We start from the raw sequence: 15,444 nt of genomic DNA, 5'->3' as shown, positions 1-15,444 counted from the left end.
CTACATAATGATGAGGGATGAGAGGTGTTCCAGACTCCCTACATAATTATGAGAGGTGTTCCAGTCTCCCTACATGAGGGATGAGAGGTGTTCCAGTCTCCCTACATAATTATGAGAGGTGTTCCAGTCTCCCTACATGAGGGATGAGAGGTGTTCCAGTCTCCCTACATAATTATGAGGGATGAGAGGTGTTCCAGTCTCCCTACATAATTATGAGGGATGAGAGGTGTTCCAGTCTCCCTACATGAGGGATGAGAGGTGTTCCAGACATAATTATGCACTATAGCTGTATTTTTTCGCATCGGGAGAGTTCAAACAATGACGTCATTGGTTGATTGAGCCTGCTGTCTGATCTAAAAAAAATATGTTTGTCATGTTTTGTAACAATTATTGTGGTTTTTGTGTTTCGCCGATTGCACGATCACGCTAGCAGCGAGTAGATATTGTTGTCCTTGTTCAATAGAGTCATTGGACTTGCCTCAACAATGTTCCTATCTGCCAAGCACATTGCAGGATATCTAGGTTGACTCATTTTTCCTGGTTTTGTAAAGACTAAAACCTGATGGGAGCCCTACTTCCTTGTTCAAACCTTTGAAGGCAGGCTTTTCCAAAACGGGGGAGATACTAGTTTACAGGTTCATGTAAGCTATTTTACCATCGACTTGTCTATCCGAGATGGCTAAATAATTACAATAGTTGCTTCTTTTAATTCCTCTTTCCAAGAAGAGATGGACGACGGCATTTATTTTTATGTTTATATAGGAACCTACAGTCCTGTTTATTTGAGCTGGAATACACTGAAGAAGAGTTGAGACAGCGAGAAAAATAACTGCGAGACCAGCAAGCAGCGGCGGCAGCCTAGACCAGCTGAACCAGGACTCAGGAGGACAAATAACAAACGAGTAAATTGTTTTAGCTGTCGGTAGATAGCTAGCAATATAAGCTCACTTTTTACACGAGGCGGTGTTGTTCAGTTGAGTACAATTTGGTGATTGAATAGTACCATTACAAGGCAAGCTAGCCAAGTTTATCCAGCTAGCTGTGTACTTGCTACACCTAAAATGTACTGTAGTCTAACGTTATAGCTAGCTAACTAGCCTACCTAGGCAGAGTACCTCTCATTAGGAACACAACTGGATATATTTTTGATGATAATGGCGGAGAAGTAAAAGAATGACTTTGTCTTGATGACTCATATTAGTATTGGAGTAGCTATACCTGTGTGTTGTAGCTAGCTAGCTAGCTAACGTGTGTCTGTGACATGTCTCATATTCTACACCGTGCTGCTACAGTAGGAATACAGACAGTACACAACGATTGCCCATGAATGTGTAATAGCATTTTGGTCTTTCTTCTCACACACAAAACCGCTTGTATACAAAGAAGTTGATGACTTTCAAGAGGAGATGTGAAAGGTCCCATAACAACCCTTGTATCAGTGACTCTGAATACCTCACTGCACCGCCCAAACACATCATATACAAGTATTCCCTTTGTAGAAATGTAGTATTTATTAGAAGCGTTAGTAGTATATTTTTCTTCTACTTCATTGTGATATTTTTCTTCTACTGTGTATATATATATATATACACACACAATGCTTCAACAATAATGGGACATTGTGATGGGCTATATATATATATATATATATATATATATTAGAAGAAAAATATACTACTAACGCTTCTAATAAATACTACATATATATCATAAATATATATCATACATTGTGTAACTGTTCCTGCATACTGCTGTGAAAACTCACCTCAGTCTCCAGAGCAAATAAACTTTGTCTTGAATACATGCCATGTTTACTTATTTGCTATATTGACAGACTAATCTGTAGTTTTATTGAAACATGTTTACTTGCCAACAAATTCGTTTAAATGATACACCAACTCCCTGCATCATTTGTTTTTAGCAGTAAGATTGAAGCTAGTTTATCCAAATACATTTCATAAATATCACAATGAATTGATCCAGAAGTTGAAGTCAACACTTTATTGGTTTCTGATGCAGCTGGAATAATTTAAGCACTTGTCAGTACACTTGTAAAAAAATATGATGTAAAACACAATTATATACATATGTACAGTACAACAGCTAACAATATATTTACCACAATGCAGTTGTGAGCATACTACGCATTCTATAATACACAACAACATCAGTCTAACTGAATATGGATGTTGTGTTGGTTGAATGTTTCACGCAAGTTCCAGAATGTTCTTCAGCTGGTGAACCTCTTCTTGTGTTGTGTAATGGCAGCTGGTTTAGCAGGCTTTGACGTTGTGGCGATGTTGGCAGGGATGTTGGGTTTTAGGGAGCTGTGAATCAGGCTCCTTGTAGACAACTGTCTGGTCCTTTCTGTACTCTACAGTCAGGCGGACAAGTCTCTCGTACACTTTCTTCACCACCTACTGCTTCGACCTCTTGCAGAAGATTTGTTTGTACTGCAAGTCTCCTGGAAAGACATGAAGACTGATCATGAGGATGTGTAAAACATGAAGACGGATCATGCAACTAAAGCTGGTGTCAAGGTTATCTTTCATCCAATGGGTCTACAGGCTCTGTACAACTAAAGCTGGTGTCAAGGTTATCTTTCATCCAATGGGTGTACAGTCGTGGCCAAAAGTTTTGAGAATGACACAAATATTAATTTTCACAAAGTCTGCTACCTCAGTTTGTATGATGACAATTTGCATATACTCCAGAATGTTATGAAGAGTGATCAGATGAATTGCAATTCATTAAAAAGTCACTCTTTGCCATGCAAATGAACTGAATCCCCTAAAAAACATTTCCACTGCATTTCAGCCCTGCCACAAAAGGACCAGCTGACATCATGTCAGTGATTCTCTCGTTAACACAGGTGTGAGTGTTGACGAGGACAAGGCTGGAGATCACACTGTCATGCTGATTGAGTTTGAATAGCAGACTGGAAGCTTCAAAAGGAGGGTGGTGCTTGGAATCATTGTTCTTCCTCTGTCAACCATGGTTACCTGCAAGGAAACACGTGCCGTCATCATTGCTTTGCAAAAAAAGGCCATCACAGGCAAGGATATTGCTGCCAGTAAGATTGCACCTAAATCAACCATTTATCAGATCATAAAGAACTTCAAGGAGAGCGGTTCAATTGTTGTGAAGAAGGCTTCAGGGCGCCCAAGAAAGTCCAGCAAGCGCCAAGACCGTCTCCTAAAGTTGATTTAGCTGCGGGATCGGGGCACCACCAGTACAGAGCTTGCTCAGGAATGGCAGCAGGGAGGTGTGAGTGCATCTGCACGCACAGTGAGGCGAAAACTTTGGAGGATGGCCTGGTAATGGCAGCAAAGAAGCCAATTCTCTCCAGGAAAAGCATCAGGGACAGACTGATATTCTGCAAAAGGTACAGGGATTGGACTGCTGAGGACTGGGGTAAAGTCATTTTCTCTGATGAATCCCCTTTCCGATTGTTTGGGGCATCCGGAAAAAAGCTTGTCCGGAGAAGACAAGGTGAGCTCTACCATCAGTCCTGTGTCATGACAACAGTAAAGCATTCTGAGACCATTCATGTGTGGGGTTGCTTCTCAGCCAAGGGAGTTGGCTCACTCACAATTTTGACTAAGAACACAGCCATGAATAAAGAAGGGTACCAACACATCCTCCGAGAGCAACTTCTCCCAACCATCCAGGAACAGTTTGGTGACGAACAATGCCTTTTCCAGCATGATGGCGTACCTTGCCATAAGGCAGAAGTGATAACTAAGCGGCTCGGGGAACAAAACATCGATATTTTGGGTCCATGGCCAGGAAACTCCCCAGACCTTAATCCCATTGAGAACTTGTGGTCAATCCTCAAGAGGCGGGTGGACAAACAAAAACCCATAAATTCTGACAAACTCCAAGCATTGATTATGCAAGAATGGGCTGCCATCAGTCAGGATGTGGCACAGAAGTTAATTGACAGCATGCCAGCGTCAACACTGCAAATATTGACTCTTTGCATCAACTTCATGTAATTGTCAATAAAAGCCTTTGACACTTATGAAATGCTTGTTATTATACTTCAGTATTCCATAGTAACATCTGACAAAAATATCTAAAGACACTGAAGCAGCAAACTTTGTGAAAATTAATATTTGTGTCATTCTCAAAACTTTTGGCCACGACTGTACAGGCTCTGTACAACTAAAGCTGGTGTCAAGTTCAACGTCATCAGCAGATGGATTAGTCTGTAGGATTCACACTAGTCAGTGATTAGCAAACGTTTGACTACTTTGTCCCCATCAATACACACTCAAACAAGGCACTATAGTCACCCAACCCTTTAATGTCAATACATTATACATACTAACCTTCCCACACAATATCCACCCCCAACAGACACCAGACAGTCACCCACACACCCTCCTTACTAACACCTCTTCTCCAATTTAGACTTCAAGTCTTGTATGAACAATCAACTAAACGTCCACAATACAGAGAAACTACAGTAGAAGTTGTAGCCTACTTGTAAATACACCAACAAGACAGAGACCATGTTCATGCCTAGCTCCAGTATATCCATTTGCTCATCATGGAGTCATGGAAAGATTTAGTAGATGTTAGTCTGATTTTAGATGGTGACTTACACTAGTTCCTGGTGCTGAGCTTGATGTCGATGCCTCTGCAGTTGTTGATGGGATCGGACTCTAAATAGAACACATAGTCACGTTAGCCTCTGCGGTAGTTAGTTAGCTAGCTAACGGTTAGCTAACGTAACCTAATGAAGCTAACGTTAGCTTGCAAAGTTACAAATCACCATCGCCAGATAGCAGCTGGCTATTTACATTGATATGCTTTGGAATGTCTAGCCATCGTATTATGAAAGCTAGCTAGCTAGATTTTGGTTTAGATAAACAAATGTAATTCGCTAGCTAGCTAGCTAATTAGGTAGGTAAGGTTAGCTACGTTACCTCAGCTTGACTTCTTTTCTGCTGCTCTGATGTTGGCCGATCGGATGCCTTCCTCTTTGAAGTGAAGGGGAAAATCTATGGAATAGCATCACTTTTCAACATTTGACGACATGGAAACCCCGCCAGTTGAGACTTCTGTCCCATTTCAAAATCCTTTGTTTGAATGTTCTGTCTACAAACAGACATTTTGATATTTCTCACAGCAACTGGATATGAATTTTGGCAACCAGGAAATGTAGCTGGCCCATTTCTGCCGGTGAGATGCAAAAACGCAGGTCTATACACTGCCATAATGTCAGTTGAAAGAATACACTTTGATCTCAATTAGTTTTTTCCATTATTGTTTTTGAGGCATCCATTACCAATATGAAGAACGAATGTTATTTCAACCCCCAAAAATTACGTACAGTACCAGTCAAAAATTTGGACACACCTACTCATTCCATTTTTTTTTTATTTTTTTTTTTACTATTTTCTAATTGTAAAATAATAGTGAAGACATCAAAACTATGAAATAACACATATGGAATCATGTAGTAAGCAAAAAAAAGTGTTAAATAAATCAGAATATATTTTAGATTCTTCAAAGTAGCCACCCTTTGTCTTGACGACAACTTTGCACACTCTTGGCATTTTCTCAACCAGCTTCACCTGGAATGCTTTTCCAACAGTCTTGAAGGAGTTCTCACATATGCTGAGCATCTGCGGTCCAACTCAAGAAATTCCACAAATGAACTTTTAAGAAGGCACACCTGCACACCTGTTAATTGAAATGCATTCCAGGTGACAACCTTATGAAGCTGGTTGAGATAATGACAAGAGTGTGCACAGCTGTCATCAAAGCAAAGGGTGACTACTTTGAAGAATCTCAAATATATATTTTATTTGTATTTGTTTAACACTTTTTTGGTTACTACATGATTCCATATGTGTTATTTCATAGTTTAATGTATTCACTATTATTCTACAATGTAGAAAATAGAACAAATAAAGAAAAACTCTGGAATGAGTAGGTGTGTCCAAACTTTTGACTGGTACTGAATAGTGAAAAAGAGCAGCAGTGACACACCTACTCATTCATAAGGAGTCTGGTTAACTAGGGTTACGGTACATAAGGAGTCTGGTTAACTAGGGGTACATAAGGAGTCTGGTTAACTAGGGTTACGGTACATAAGGAGTCTGGTTAACTAGGGGTACATAAAGAGTCTGGTTTAATGGGGGTACATAAGGAGTCTGGTTTAATGGGGGTACATAAGGAGTCTGGTTAACTAGGGGTACATAAGGAGTCTGGTTAACTAGGGGTACATAAAGAGTCTGGTTAACTAGGGGTACATAAGGAGTCTGGTTAACTAGGGGTACATAAGGAGTCTGGTTAACTGGGGGTACATAAAGAGTCTGGTTAACTAGGGTTACGGTACATAAGGAGTCTGGTTAACTAAAGGTACTTAAGGAGTCTGGTTAACTGGGGGTACATAAGGAGTCTGGTTAACTAGGGGTACATAAGGAGTCTGGTTAACTAGGGATATATAAGGAGTCTGGTTAACTAGGGTTACGGTACATAAGGAGTCTGGTTAACTAGGGGTACATAAGGAGTCTGGTTAACTAGGGGTACATAAGGAGTCTGGTTAACTGGGGGTACATAAGGAGTCTGGTTAACTAGGGGTACATAAGGAGTCTGGTTAACTAGAGGTACTTAAGGAGTCTGGTTAACTAGGGGTACATAAGGAGTCTGGTTAACTAGGGTTACGGTACATAAGGAGTCTGGTTAACTGGGGGTACATAAGGAGTCTGGTTAACTAGGGGTACATAAGGAGTCTGGTTAACTAGGGTTACATAAGGAGTCTGGTTAACTGGGGGTACATAAAGAGTCTGGTTAACTAGGGTTACGGTACATAAGGAGTCTGGTTAACTAGGGGTACATAAGGAGTCTGGTTAACTGGGGGTACATAAGGAGTCTAGTTTAATGGGGGTACATAATAAGGAGTCTGGTTAACTAGGGGTACATAAGGAGTCTGGTTAACTAGGGGTACATAAGGAGTCTGGTTAACTAGGGTTACATAAGGAGTCTGGTTAACTGGGGGTACATAAAGAGTCTGGTTAACTAGGGTTACGGTACATAAGGAGTCTGGTTAACTAGGGGTACATAAGGAGTCTGGTTAACTGGGGGTACATAAGGAGTCTAGTTTAATGGGGGTACATAATAAGGAGTCTGGTTAACTAGGGGTACATAAGGAGTCTGGTTAACTAGGGGTACATAAGGAGTCTGGTTAACTAGGGGTACATAAGGAGTCTGGTTAACTAGGGGTACATAAGGAGTCTGGTTAACTAGAGGTACTTAAGGAGTCTGGTTAACTAGAGGTACTTAAGGAGTCTGGTTAACTGGGGGTACATAAGGAGTCTGGTTAACTAGGGTTACGGTACATAAGGAGTCTGGTTAACTAGGGGTACATAAGGAGTCTGGTTAACTAGGGGTACATAAGGAGTCTGGTTAACTAGGGGTACATAAGGAGTCTGGTTAACTAGGGGTACATAAGGAGTCTGGTTAACTGGGGGTACATAAGGAGTCTGGTTAACTAGGGGTACATAAGGAGTCTGGTTAACTAGGGGTACATAAGGAGTCTGGTTAACTAGGGGTACATAAGGTGTAGTGTGGAAGCCATCTTGATGTGCTGCTGCAGGTTGACATCTGGTAAAGCAGGTGAGATGACTCACTCCCCAACCAATAGCTGTGTTCCCAACAGTCTTGTTATGCTTCCTCTCACCGTCTCCTTCCCTTAATGGTCACTGGCAGGCGGAACAACTGAATAGATTTCATGGACATTCCATGGCCCAGTCCAGAAACATCCCCAAGCCTCTAGTCTACTTCCTAGGCCTTTCAGGTACAAAACAATATGGTAGCAGCTCCACCCTGCCCTATGATATGTAGATAACAACTAGATAGGTATAAACAATATGGTAGCAGCTCCACCCTGCCCTATGATATGTAGATAACAACTAGATAGGTATAAACAATATGGTAGCAGCTCCACCCTGCCCTATGATATGTAGATAACAACTAGATAGGTATAAACAATATGGTAGCAGCTCCACCCTGCCCTATGATATGTAGATAATAACTGGCTAGGTATAAACAATAAGGTAGGAGCTCCACCTTGCCCTCTGATAGTGGGATTGTTTTTGCATATTGCCTTTACCTATCAAATCCTTTCCATACTGAAAAAAAGCTTCTTTCTCACAAATTTGGTGCATACATTTGTTCACATCCCTGTTAGTGAGCATTTTTCCTTTGCCAAGTTAATCCATACACCTGACAGGTGGGGCCTATCGAGAACCTGATTAAACATTACACAGGTGCACCTTGTGCTGGGGACAATAAAAGGCCACTCTAAAATGTGCAGTTTTGTCAGACAACACAATGCCACAGATATCTCAAGTTTTACGAGTACGTGCAATTGGCATGCTGACTTCAGGGATGTCCACCTGAGCTGTTGCCAGATAATTTAATGTTAATTTCTCTACCATAAGAGAGAAATAAAGTGGGTAGGGATAGGGGTTGGGACTAGGGGTTGTTTCTGACGGGGGTTAGGGTTTGTTTCTGGATGGGGGATGGGGGTTAGGGCTAGGGTTTGTTTCTGGATGGGGGTTAGGGTTTGTTTCTGGATGGGGGATGGGGGTTAGGGCTAGGGGTTGTTTCTGGATGGGGGATGGGGATAGTGCTAGGGGTTGTTTCTGGATGGGGGATGGGGGATAGGGCTAGGGGTTGTTTCTGGATGGGGGTTAGGGCTAGGGGTTGTTTCTGGATGGGGGATGGGGGTAGTGCTAGGGGTTGTTTCTGGATGGGGGATGGGGGATAGGGCTAGGGGTTGTTTCTGGACAGGGGATGGGGGTTAGGGCTAGGGGTTGTTTCTGGATGGGGGATGGGGATAGTGCTAGGGGTTGTTTCTGGATGGGGGATGGGGGTTAGGGCTAGGGGTTGTTTCTGGACAGGGGATGGGGGTTGTTTCTGAATGGGGGATGGGGGTTAGGGCTAGGGGTTGTTTCTGGATGGGGGTTAGGGCTAGGGGTTGTTTCTGGATGGGGGTTAGGGCTAGGGGTTGTTTCTGGATGGGGGATGGGGGTTAGGGCTAGGGGTTGTTTCTGGACAGGGGATGGGGTTAGGGCTAGGAGTTGTTTCTGGATGGGGGATGGGGGTTAGGGCTAGGGGTTGTTTCTGGATGGGGGATGGGGATAGGGCTAGGGGTTGTTTCTGGATGGGGGATGGGGGTTAGGGCTAGGGGTTGTTTCTGGACAGGGGATGGGGGTTAGGGCTAGGGGTTGTTTCTGGACAGGGGATGGGGGTTAGGGCTAGGGGTTGTTTCTGGATGGGGGATGGGGGTTAGGGCTAGGGGTTGTTTCTGGACGGGTGCCCACCATATTATTTTCACCAATCAAGTCCTTGGGGATCAGTGGTCATGGAGGAGAAGAGGCAAGGAAAGGAAGCCACGTAAGACTACTTGGACGTAGGAGAAGTGTTGCACTGCTGTTCTCCACTGCACTATTTTCCAGGACATTTATGCAGAGGCATCGTCTAATGAGGAGAAGACTTTTAATAGCAGTTATTAAATAGAGCAATTCAGACGGTCATTTCACCTTCAGCCCCCTGATTGAAGATGTATTATTCTCTATGACATCAATCCTGAGGTCAACTACTTGATTAGTGAATGTGCCTGAGTGCGTAAGAGACCCTCTTCTTATTGACAATCGACCAAATGTGACCTTTGAAATGAATTAATTTCTGGGGTAACTTATTAACACTAATGCTAAAAATCATGCATTCATTTAACGACATTGTCCCTGCCACATCTATCATAATTTCAAAAGCTGCCGAGAGTGACAAAGAGCTGGCTCTGCAAGGCGTGGATCTGCATAAGTAACCGACGCAGCTGTTGTCGTCAAACTCGTTCATATTATGATGGACTGGGCTTCAGGCCTTCTGGCTTCCTCTCCACACATACACTGAACAAAAAATATAAACGCAACATGTAAAGTATTGGTCTCATGTTTCATGAGCTGAAATAAAAGAAAACAGACATGTTCCATACGCACAAAAAGCTTATTTCTCTCAAATGTTTTGCACAAATGTGTTTCCATCCCTGTTAGTGAGCATTTCTCCACTGCTGAGATAACCCATCCACCTGACAGGTGTGGCATATCAAGAAGCTGATTAAACAGCATGATCATTACACAGGTGCACCTTGTGCTGTGGACAATAAAATGTTTTATTTCAATTTACAGATTTCTTTATATGAACTGTAACTCAGTAAAATCTTTTAAATTGTTGCATGTTGTGTTTATATTTTATTGTTCAATATATATCCCTGCGGCATCATACCATCCAGACCTGGGTTCAAATACAATTTGAAATCTTTCAAATAGTTAGAGAATTTGCTCTAGCCTGTCTGTAGTGGGTGGGGTTTAGGGACAATTCTATTGGTTCCATTGTGCCAGGAAATCTCAATCAAGCACAGCAAAAGTATTATTTGATATAGTATTCGAATCCAGGTCTGCTATATTTAATACACACACGGGCAGTTGTATACTCGACGTGACACCTGACATCGACACGCAGAGGCTCGCCTCAATTCTGAGCCCTAAAACTGCAATGGAACAAACGTGGCATGAAAAAATACTGTTGAGAAAATGAGGAGAAAATGCTCTTGAGCTGTATGACGCCTAATATCATGACAGTACATATACATTACACCAAAATCTTCTGCACGTGTCTGTCCCTGAGGTTTTACCAACCTCGATTTGCTCTTCCAGAGCTCTAACAGACTGTTTACATCGCCTTGGTAACTCCTGAGGCAGTCGCCACATCAAGCACTCGACGCACGCCAGCTTGAACTGGCTCCATCGCATCTATCTCAAATTGTCCCCTCTAGGCATTGATTTCGATAGTGTTTCTTTGCCCCCCCCTCCCCAAAAGAACCCCTAAAAGAACCTATTTTATGTTAAACCTATATGTGATATTAAAGACAGGGAAGTGCCAACTGAGTTGTGTAAACGTTCTCTTTTCACTTCCTTCCTGTCACAAGGCATGACTCATTCACCACACTAGTTTCTAATGCCACTACAGTTGGAAGGCTGAGTGAATCTGACCTGACAGTATTGCATAAATCCAAGGCCCTCAATTTAAAGTTGCTTTGAGGAAACGTTCACAAATCCACAGGAGTATTAAGACTTGGCTGTAGGTAGTTCCACTTCTGAGAGGTTTATTATGGGGTGTCCTCCTTCACACTTTACTGAGTTGTGTCAACTGCGGCTGCCGAGACGATATCTGAGGCGTGACAGAGCCACGTACTATAGGTGACAATCTTAACTTAGGTATGTCAAATTAACTTTCTGTGTGAAACGTTCAGAGATTATTAGAGTTGGGTGTTTGCGAAATTTGTATTTATTGAAAAAAATATTTAACAGAAAGAGAGGTGAAAACATTTCTGTAGGCCTAGTTGTATTGGAAAATAGTTAGTTTCCTTTTAAATCCAAACATCGATATATTTTCCCTCGACTAACATCAGAGAAGGCTAAGAAACGAGAAGAGGGGAAGTTATTCATATGGACGTACTTTACGAGGCGATCAAACAAAGGAGGAGTTGAGACTGAAATTTCAACAAATCAACAAGGAGGAGTTGAGACTGGACATTCTTCAAATCAACGAGGAGTTGAGACTGAACATTTTTCAAATCAACGAGGAGGAGTTGAGACTGAACATTCTTCAAATCAACGAGGAGGAGTTGAGACTGAACATTCTTCAAATCAACAAGGAGGAGTTGAGACTGGACATTCTTCAAATCAACGAGGAGGAGTTGAGACTGAACATTCTTCAAATCAACAAGGAGGAGTTGAGACTGAACATTCTTCAAATCAACGAGGAGGAGTTGAGACTGAACATTCTTCAAATCAACAAGGAGGAGTTGAGACTGAACATTCTTCAAATCAACAAAGAGGACTTGAGACTGAACATTCTTCAAAACAACGAGGAGTTGAGACAAAACATTCTTCAAATCAACGAGGAGGAGTTGAGACTGAACATTCTTCAAATCAAGAAAGAGGAGTTGAGACTGAACATTATTCAAATCAACAAGGAGCTGTTGAGACTGAACATTCTTCAAATCAACAAGGAGGAGTTGAGACTGAACATTCTTCAAATCAACAAGGAGGAGTTGAGACTGAACATTCTTCAAATCAATGAGGAGGAGTTGAGACTGAACATTCTTCAAATCAACAAGGAGGAGTTGAGACTGAACATTCTTCAAATCAACGAGGAGGAGTTGAGACTGAACATTCTTCAAATCAACAAGGAGGAGTTGAGACTGAACATTCTTCAAATCAACAAAGAGGACTTGAGACTGAACATTCTTCAAATCAACGAGGAGTTGAGACAAAACATTCTTCAAATCAACGTGGAGGAGTTGAGACTGAACATTCTTCAAATCAAGAAAGAGGAGTTGAGACTGAAAATTATTCAAATCAACAAGGAGCTGTTGAGACTGAACATTCTTCAAATCAACAAGGAGGAGTTGAGACTGAACATTCTTCAAATCAACAAGGAGGAGTTGAGACTGAACATTCTTCAAATCAACAAGGAGGAGTTGAGACTGAACATTCTTCAAATCAACAAGGAGGAGTTGAGACTGAACATTCTTCAAATCAATGAGGAGGAGTTGAGACTGAACATTCTTCAAATCAACGAGGAGGAGTTGAGACTGAACATTCTTCAAATAATTAAGGAGTTGAGACTGAACATTCTTCAAATCAACAAGGAGGAGTTGAGACTGAACATTCTTCAAATCAATGAGGAGTTGAGACTGAATATTCTTCAAATCAATGAGGAGGAGTTGAGACTGAACATTCTTCAAATCTAGGAGGTGGAGTTGAGACTGAACATTCTTCAAATCACAAGGAGTTGAGACTAAACTTTCTTCAAATCAACGAGGAGGAGTTGAGACTGAACATTCTTCAAATCAACAAGGAGGAGTTGAGACTGAACATTCTTCAAATCAACGAGGAGGAGTTGAGACTGAACATTCTTCAAATCAATGAGGAGGAGTTGAGACTGAACATTCTTCAAATCAATGAGGAGGAGTTGAGACTGAACATTTTTCAAATCAACGAGGAGTTGAGACTGAACATTCTTCAAATCAACGAGGAGGAGCAGTTGAGACTGAACATTCTTCAAATCAACAAGGAGTTGTTGAGACTGTACATTCTTCAAATCAACAAGGAGGACTTGAGTTCTCATGAACAGTATCTAAAGAGTAAACTGAGCTTAATTGAGTGTCTGTGTGTGAGAGTATGTGTGAGTGGAGTGTGTGTGTGTTTGTGAGGGAGAAAGAGAGTATGTATGTGTGTATGCGAGAGAGAGAGAGAGGGGGGGGAGGAGAGAGAGAGAGAGAGTATGTGTGTCTGTCTGGGGTTCTGTGTCTCAATCAGCTTTTGTCATTTCTGTCCTCCATTAGGGCTATCTAATACACTGAGCCACTCGTTCCGCTCCCATCATTGTCTCAGAATGATCCTCCACCAACGCTCTCGCACGAGTACGAAATTAATTCAATGTATTTAAATAATGTACAACTATTAGTTATATTAAAGATAGGCAGTGTATGGGTTCCCAGAGCTCACTTTTACCGCTCCAGGCATTTCTCTCCAATATTGGCTGCTGTTCAGAAAAAGAGAGAGAGCCATCAAAACACAAGGGAAGTGGATGAGCCATCTAAACACAAAGGAAGTGGATGAGCCATCTAAACACAAAGGAAGTGGATGAGCCATCTAAACACAAAGGAAGTGGATGAGCCATCTAACCACAAGGGAAGTGGATGAGCCATATAAACACAAGGGACGTGGATGAGCCATCTAAACACAAGGGAGGTGGATGAGCCATCTAACCACAAAGGAAGTGGATGAGCCATCTAAACACAAGGGACGTGGATGAGCCATCTAAACACAAGGGACGTGGCTGAGCCATCTAACCACAAGGGAAGTGGATGAGCCATATAAACACAAGGGAGGTGGATGAGCCATCAAAACACAAGGGAAGTGGATGAGCCATATAAACACAAGGGAGGTGAATGAGCCAACCAAGCTAACATCCAAGATGGCGTAGCAGTGCAGGCGTGTTTTGTTCGTCCTCTCGTGTCCTTTTGTATTTTTCGTCTTTTTTTGTATATATTTCAATTTTATTTTCAATCTCTTTTCCATTTTAATTCAATTATACCTTCCGGTAACCTGCCTCACACAATGTGATACGGAACCGCTATTATTTAAAAATTTTAGACCTTATAGCAAGAACCACCTAGCCATCAGAAGCTAACCAGCTAATTAGCTACAAGCTAGCCTACCAGTATCGGACTGTCTCTACACTACAACGCCGGATTCCTGCCGTAATCCCTGGACCATTACTCCTGATCTTCACAGCTAGCTAGCACCCACCGAGTTACCCAGTACCGAAGCTATCCCTGAGGCCCACCTCCCGGCCTACTTAGTTGTTCACCCAGACTCCACCCAAACACGGCTAGAACCCACTACTCCACCGGATCCTTGCCGTAAGCTCTGGACCTTGGCACCGGATCACCGCTGCTACCGAGTGGCTATAGTGGCTAACCCCCCTGCCCCGAAGCTAGCACCAGTTAGCCATGAGCCAGGCGCATCTCCCGGCTAGCAAACTAAATTACTACAACTACAATACCTCTTTCGCCATCTGGCTTGGATCCTTTGTTGACATGGTGCCCCGCCGCACCACCACGACTGGTCTGCCGACAAATACTCCATCCGCTGTGCCTTCAACCGGCCTCCGTCGGACGTCGGAGCAGACGCTTCTATTAGCCCCGGGCTACTAACTTTAAACGCCGTGTCGCACGCGTGCTAGCGTAGTAGCGACTACTCCGCGGCTTCCCTGTTCTATCTATTGCTGCCCCCTGGACCCTATGACCACTTGGCTACATAGCTGATGCCTGCTGGACTGTCCATTAATCACGGTACTCCATTCTGTTTATTTTTTTGTTTATCTGTCTGCCCCAGCCGCGAACTCAGGCTCTGCGTGTAGTTAACCGACCCTCTCTGCCCAGTCATCGCGATTTTACCTGTTGTTGTTGTTTTAGCTGATTAGCTGTTGTTGTCTTAGCTATCTCTCCCAATCAACACCTGTGATTACTTTATGCCTCGCTGTGTCTCTCTCAAATGTCAATATGCCTTGTATACTGTTGTTTAGGTTAGTTATCATTATTTTAGTTTACAATGGAGCCCCTAGTTCCCCTCATCATACCTCTGATACCTCCTTTGTCCCAACTCCCTCACATGCGGTGACCTCACCCATTATAACCAGCATGTCCAGAGATACAACCTCTCTTATCATCACTCAGTGCCTGGGCTTACCGCCGCTGTACCCGCACCCCACCATACCCCTGCCTGCACATTATGGACTGAATCTATTCTACCACGCCCAGAAATCTGCTCCTTTTATTCTTTGTCCCCA

At 42.6% G+C, this 15,444-nt stretch overlaps 1 protein-coding gene across 3 annotated transcripts in view; it reads right to left on the bottom strand.

Moving 5' to 3' along the window:
- LOC115198073 (glucosidase 2 subunit beta) overlaps window positions 1–15,444 on the bottom strand; it is a 252,996-nt gene that overhangs the window by 75,579 nt on the left and 161,973 nt on the right. Inside the window, exons 13-15 of one of the 3 annotated variants that reach the window (XM_029759746.1) lie at window positions 4,935–5,009; window positions 4,611–4,670; window positions 1,987–2,464 (exon numbers count right to left, since the gene is read on the bottom strand). The exons of the other annotated variants lie outside the window; for them this stretch is intronic. Of the exons in view, the coding sequence (XP_029615606.1) occupies window positions 2,335–2,464; window positions 4,611–4,670; window positions 4,935–5,009 (265 nt within the window). The 3' untranslated portion in view covers window positions 1,987–2,334. Of the gene's footprint in view, window positions 1–1,986; window positions 2,465–4,610; window positions 4,671–4,934; window positions 5,010–15,444 lie in introns of those variants that run through there. 3 annotated transcript variants of the gene reach the window in all.

The sequence above is a fragment of the Salmo trutta genome, chromosome 8, assembly GCF_901001165.1.
Source record: "Salmo trutta chromosome 8, fSalTru1.1, whole genome shotgun sequence".
NCBI lineage: Eukaryota > Metazoa > Chordata > Actinopteri > Salmoniformes > Salmonidae > Salmo > Salmo trutta.
This window is presented reverse-complemented; position numbering and strand designations above follow the sequence as displayed.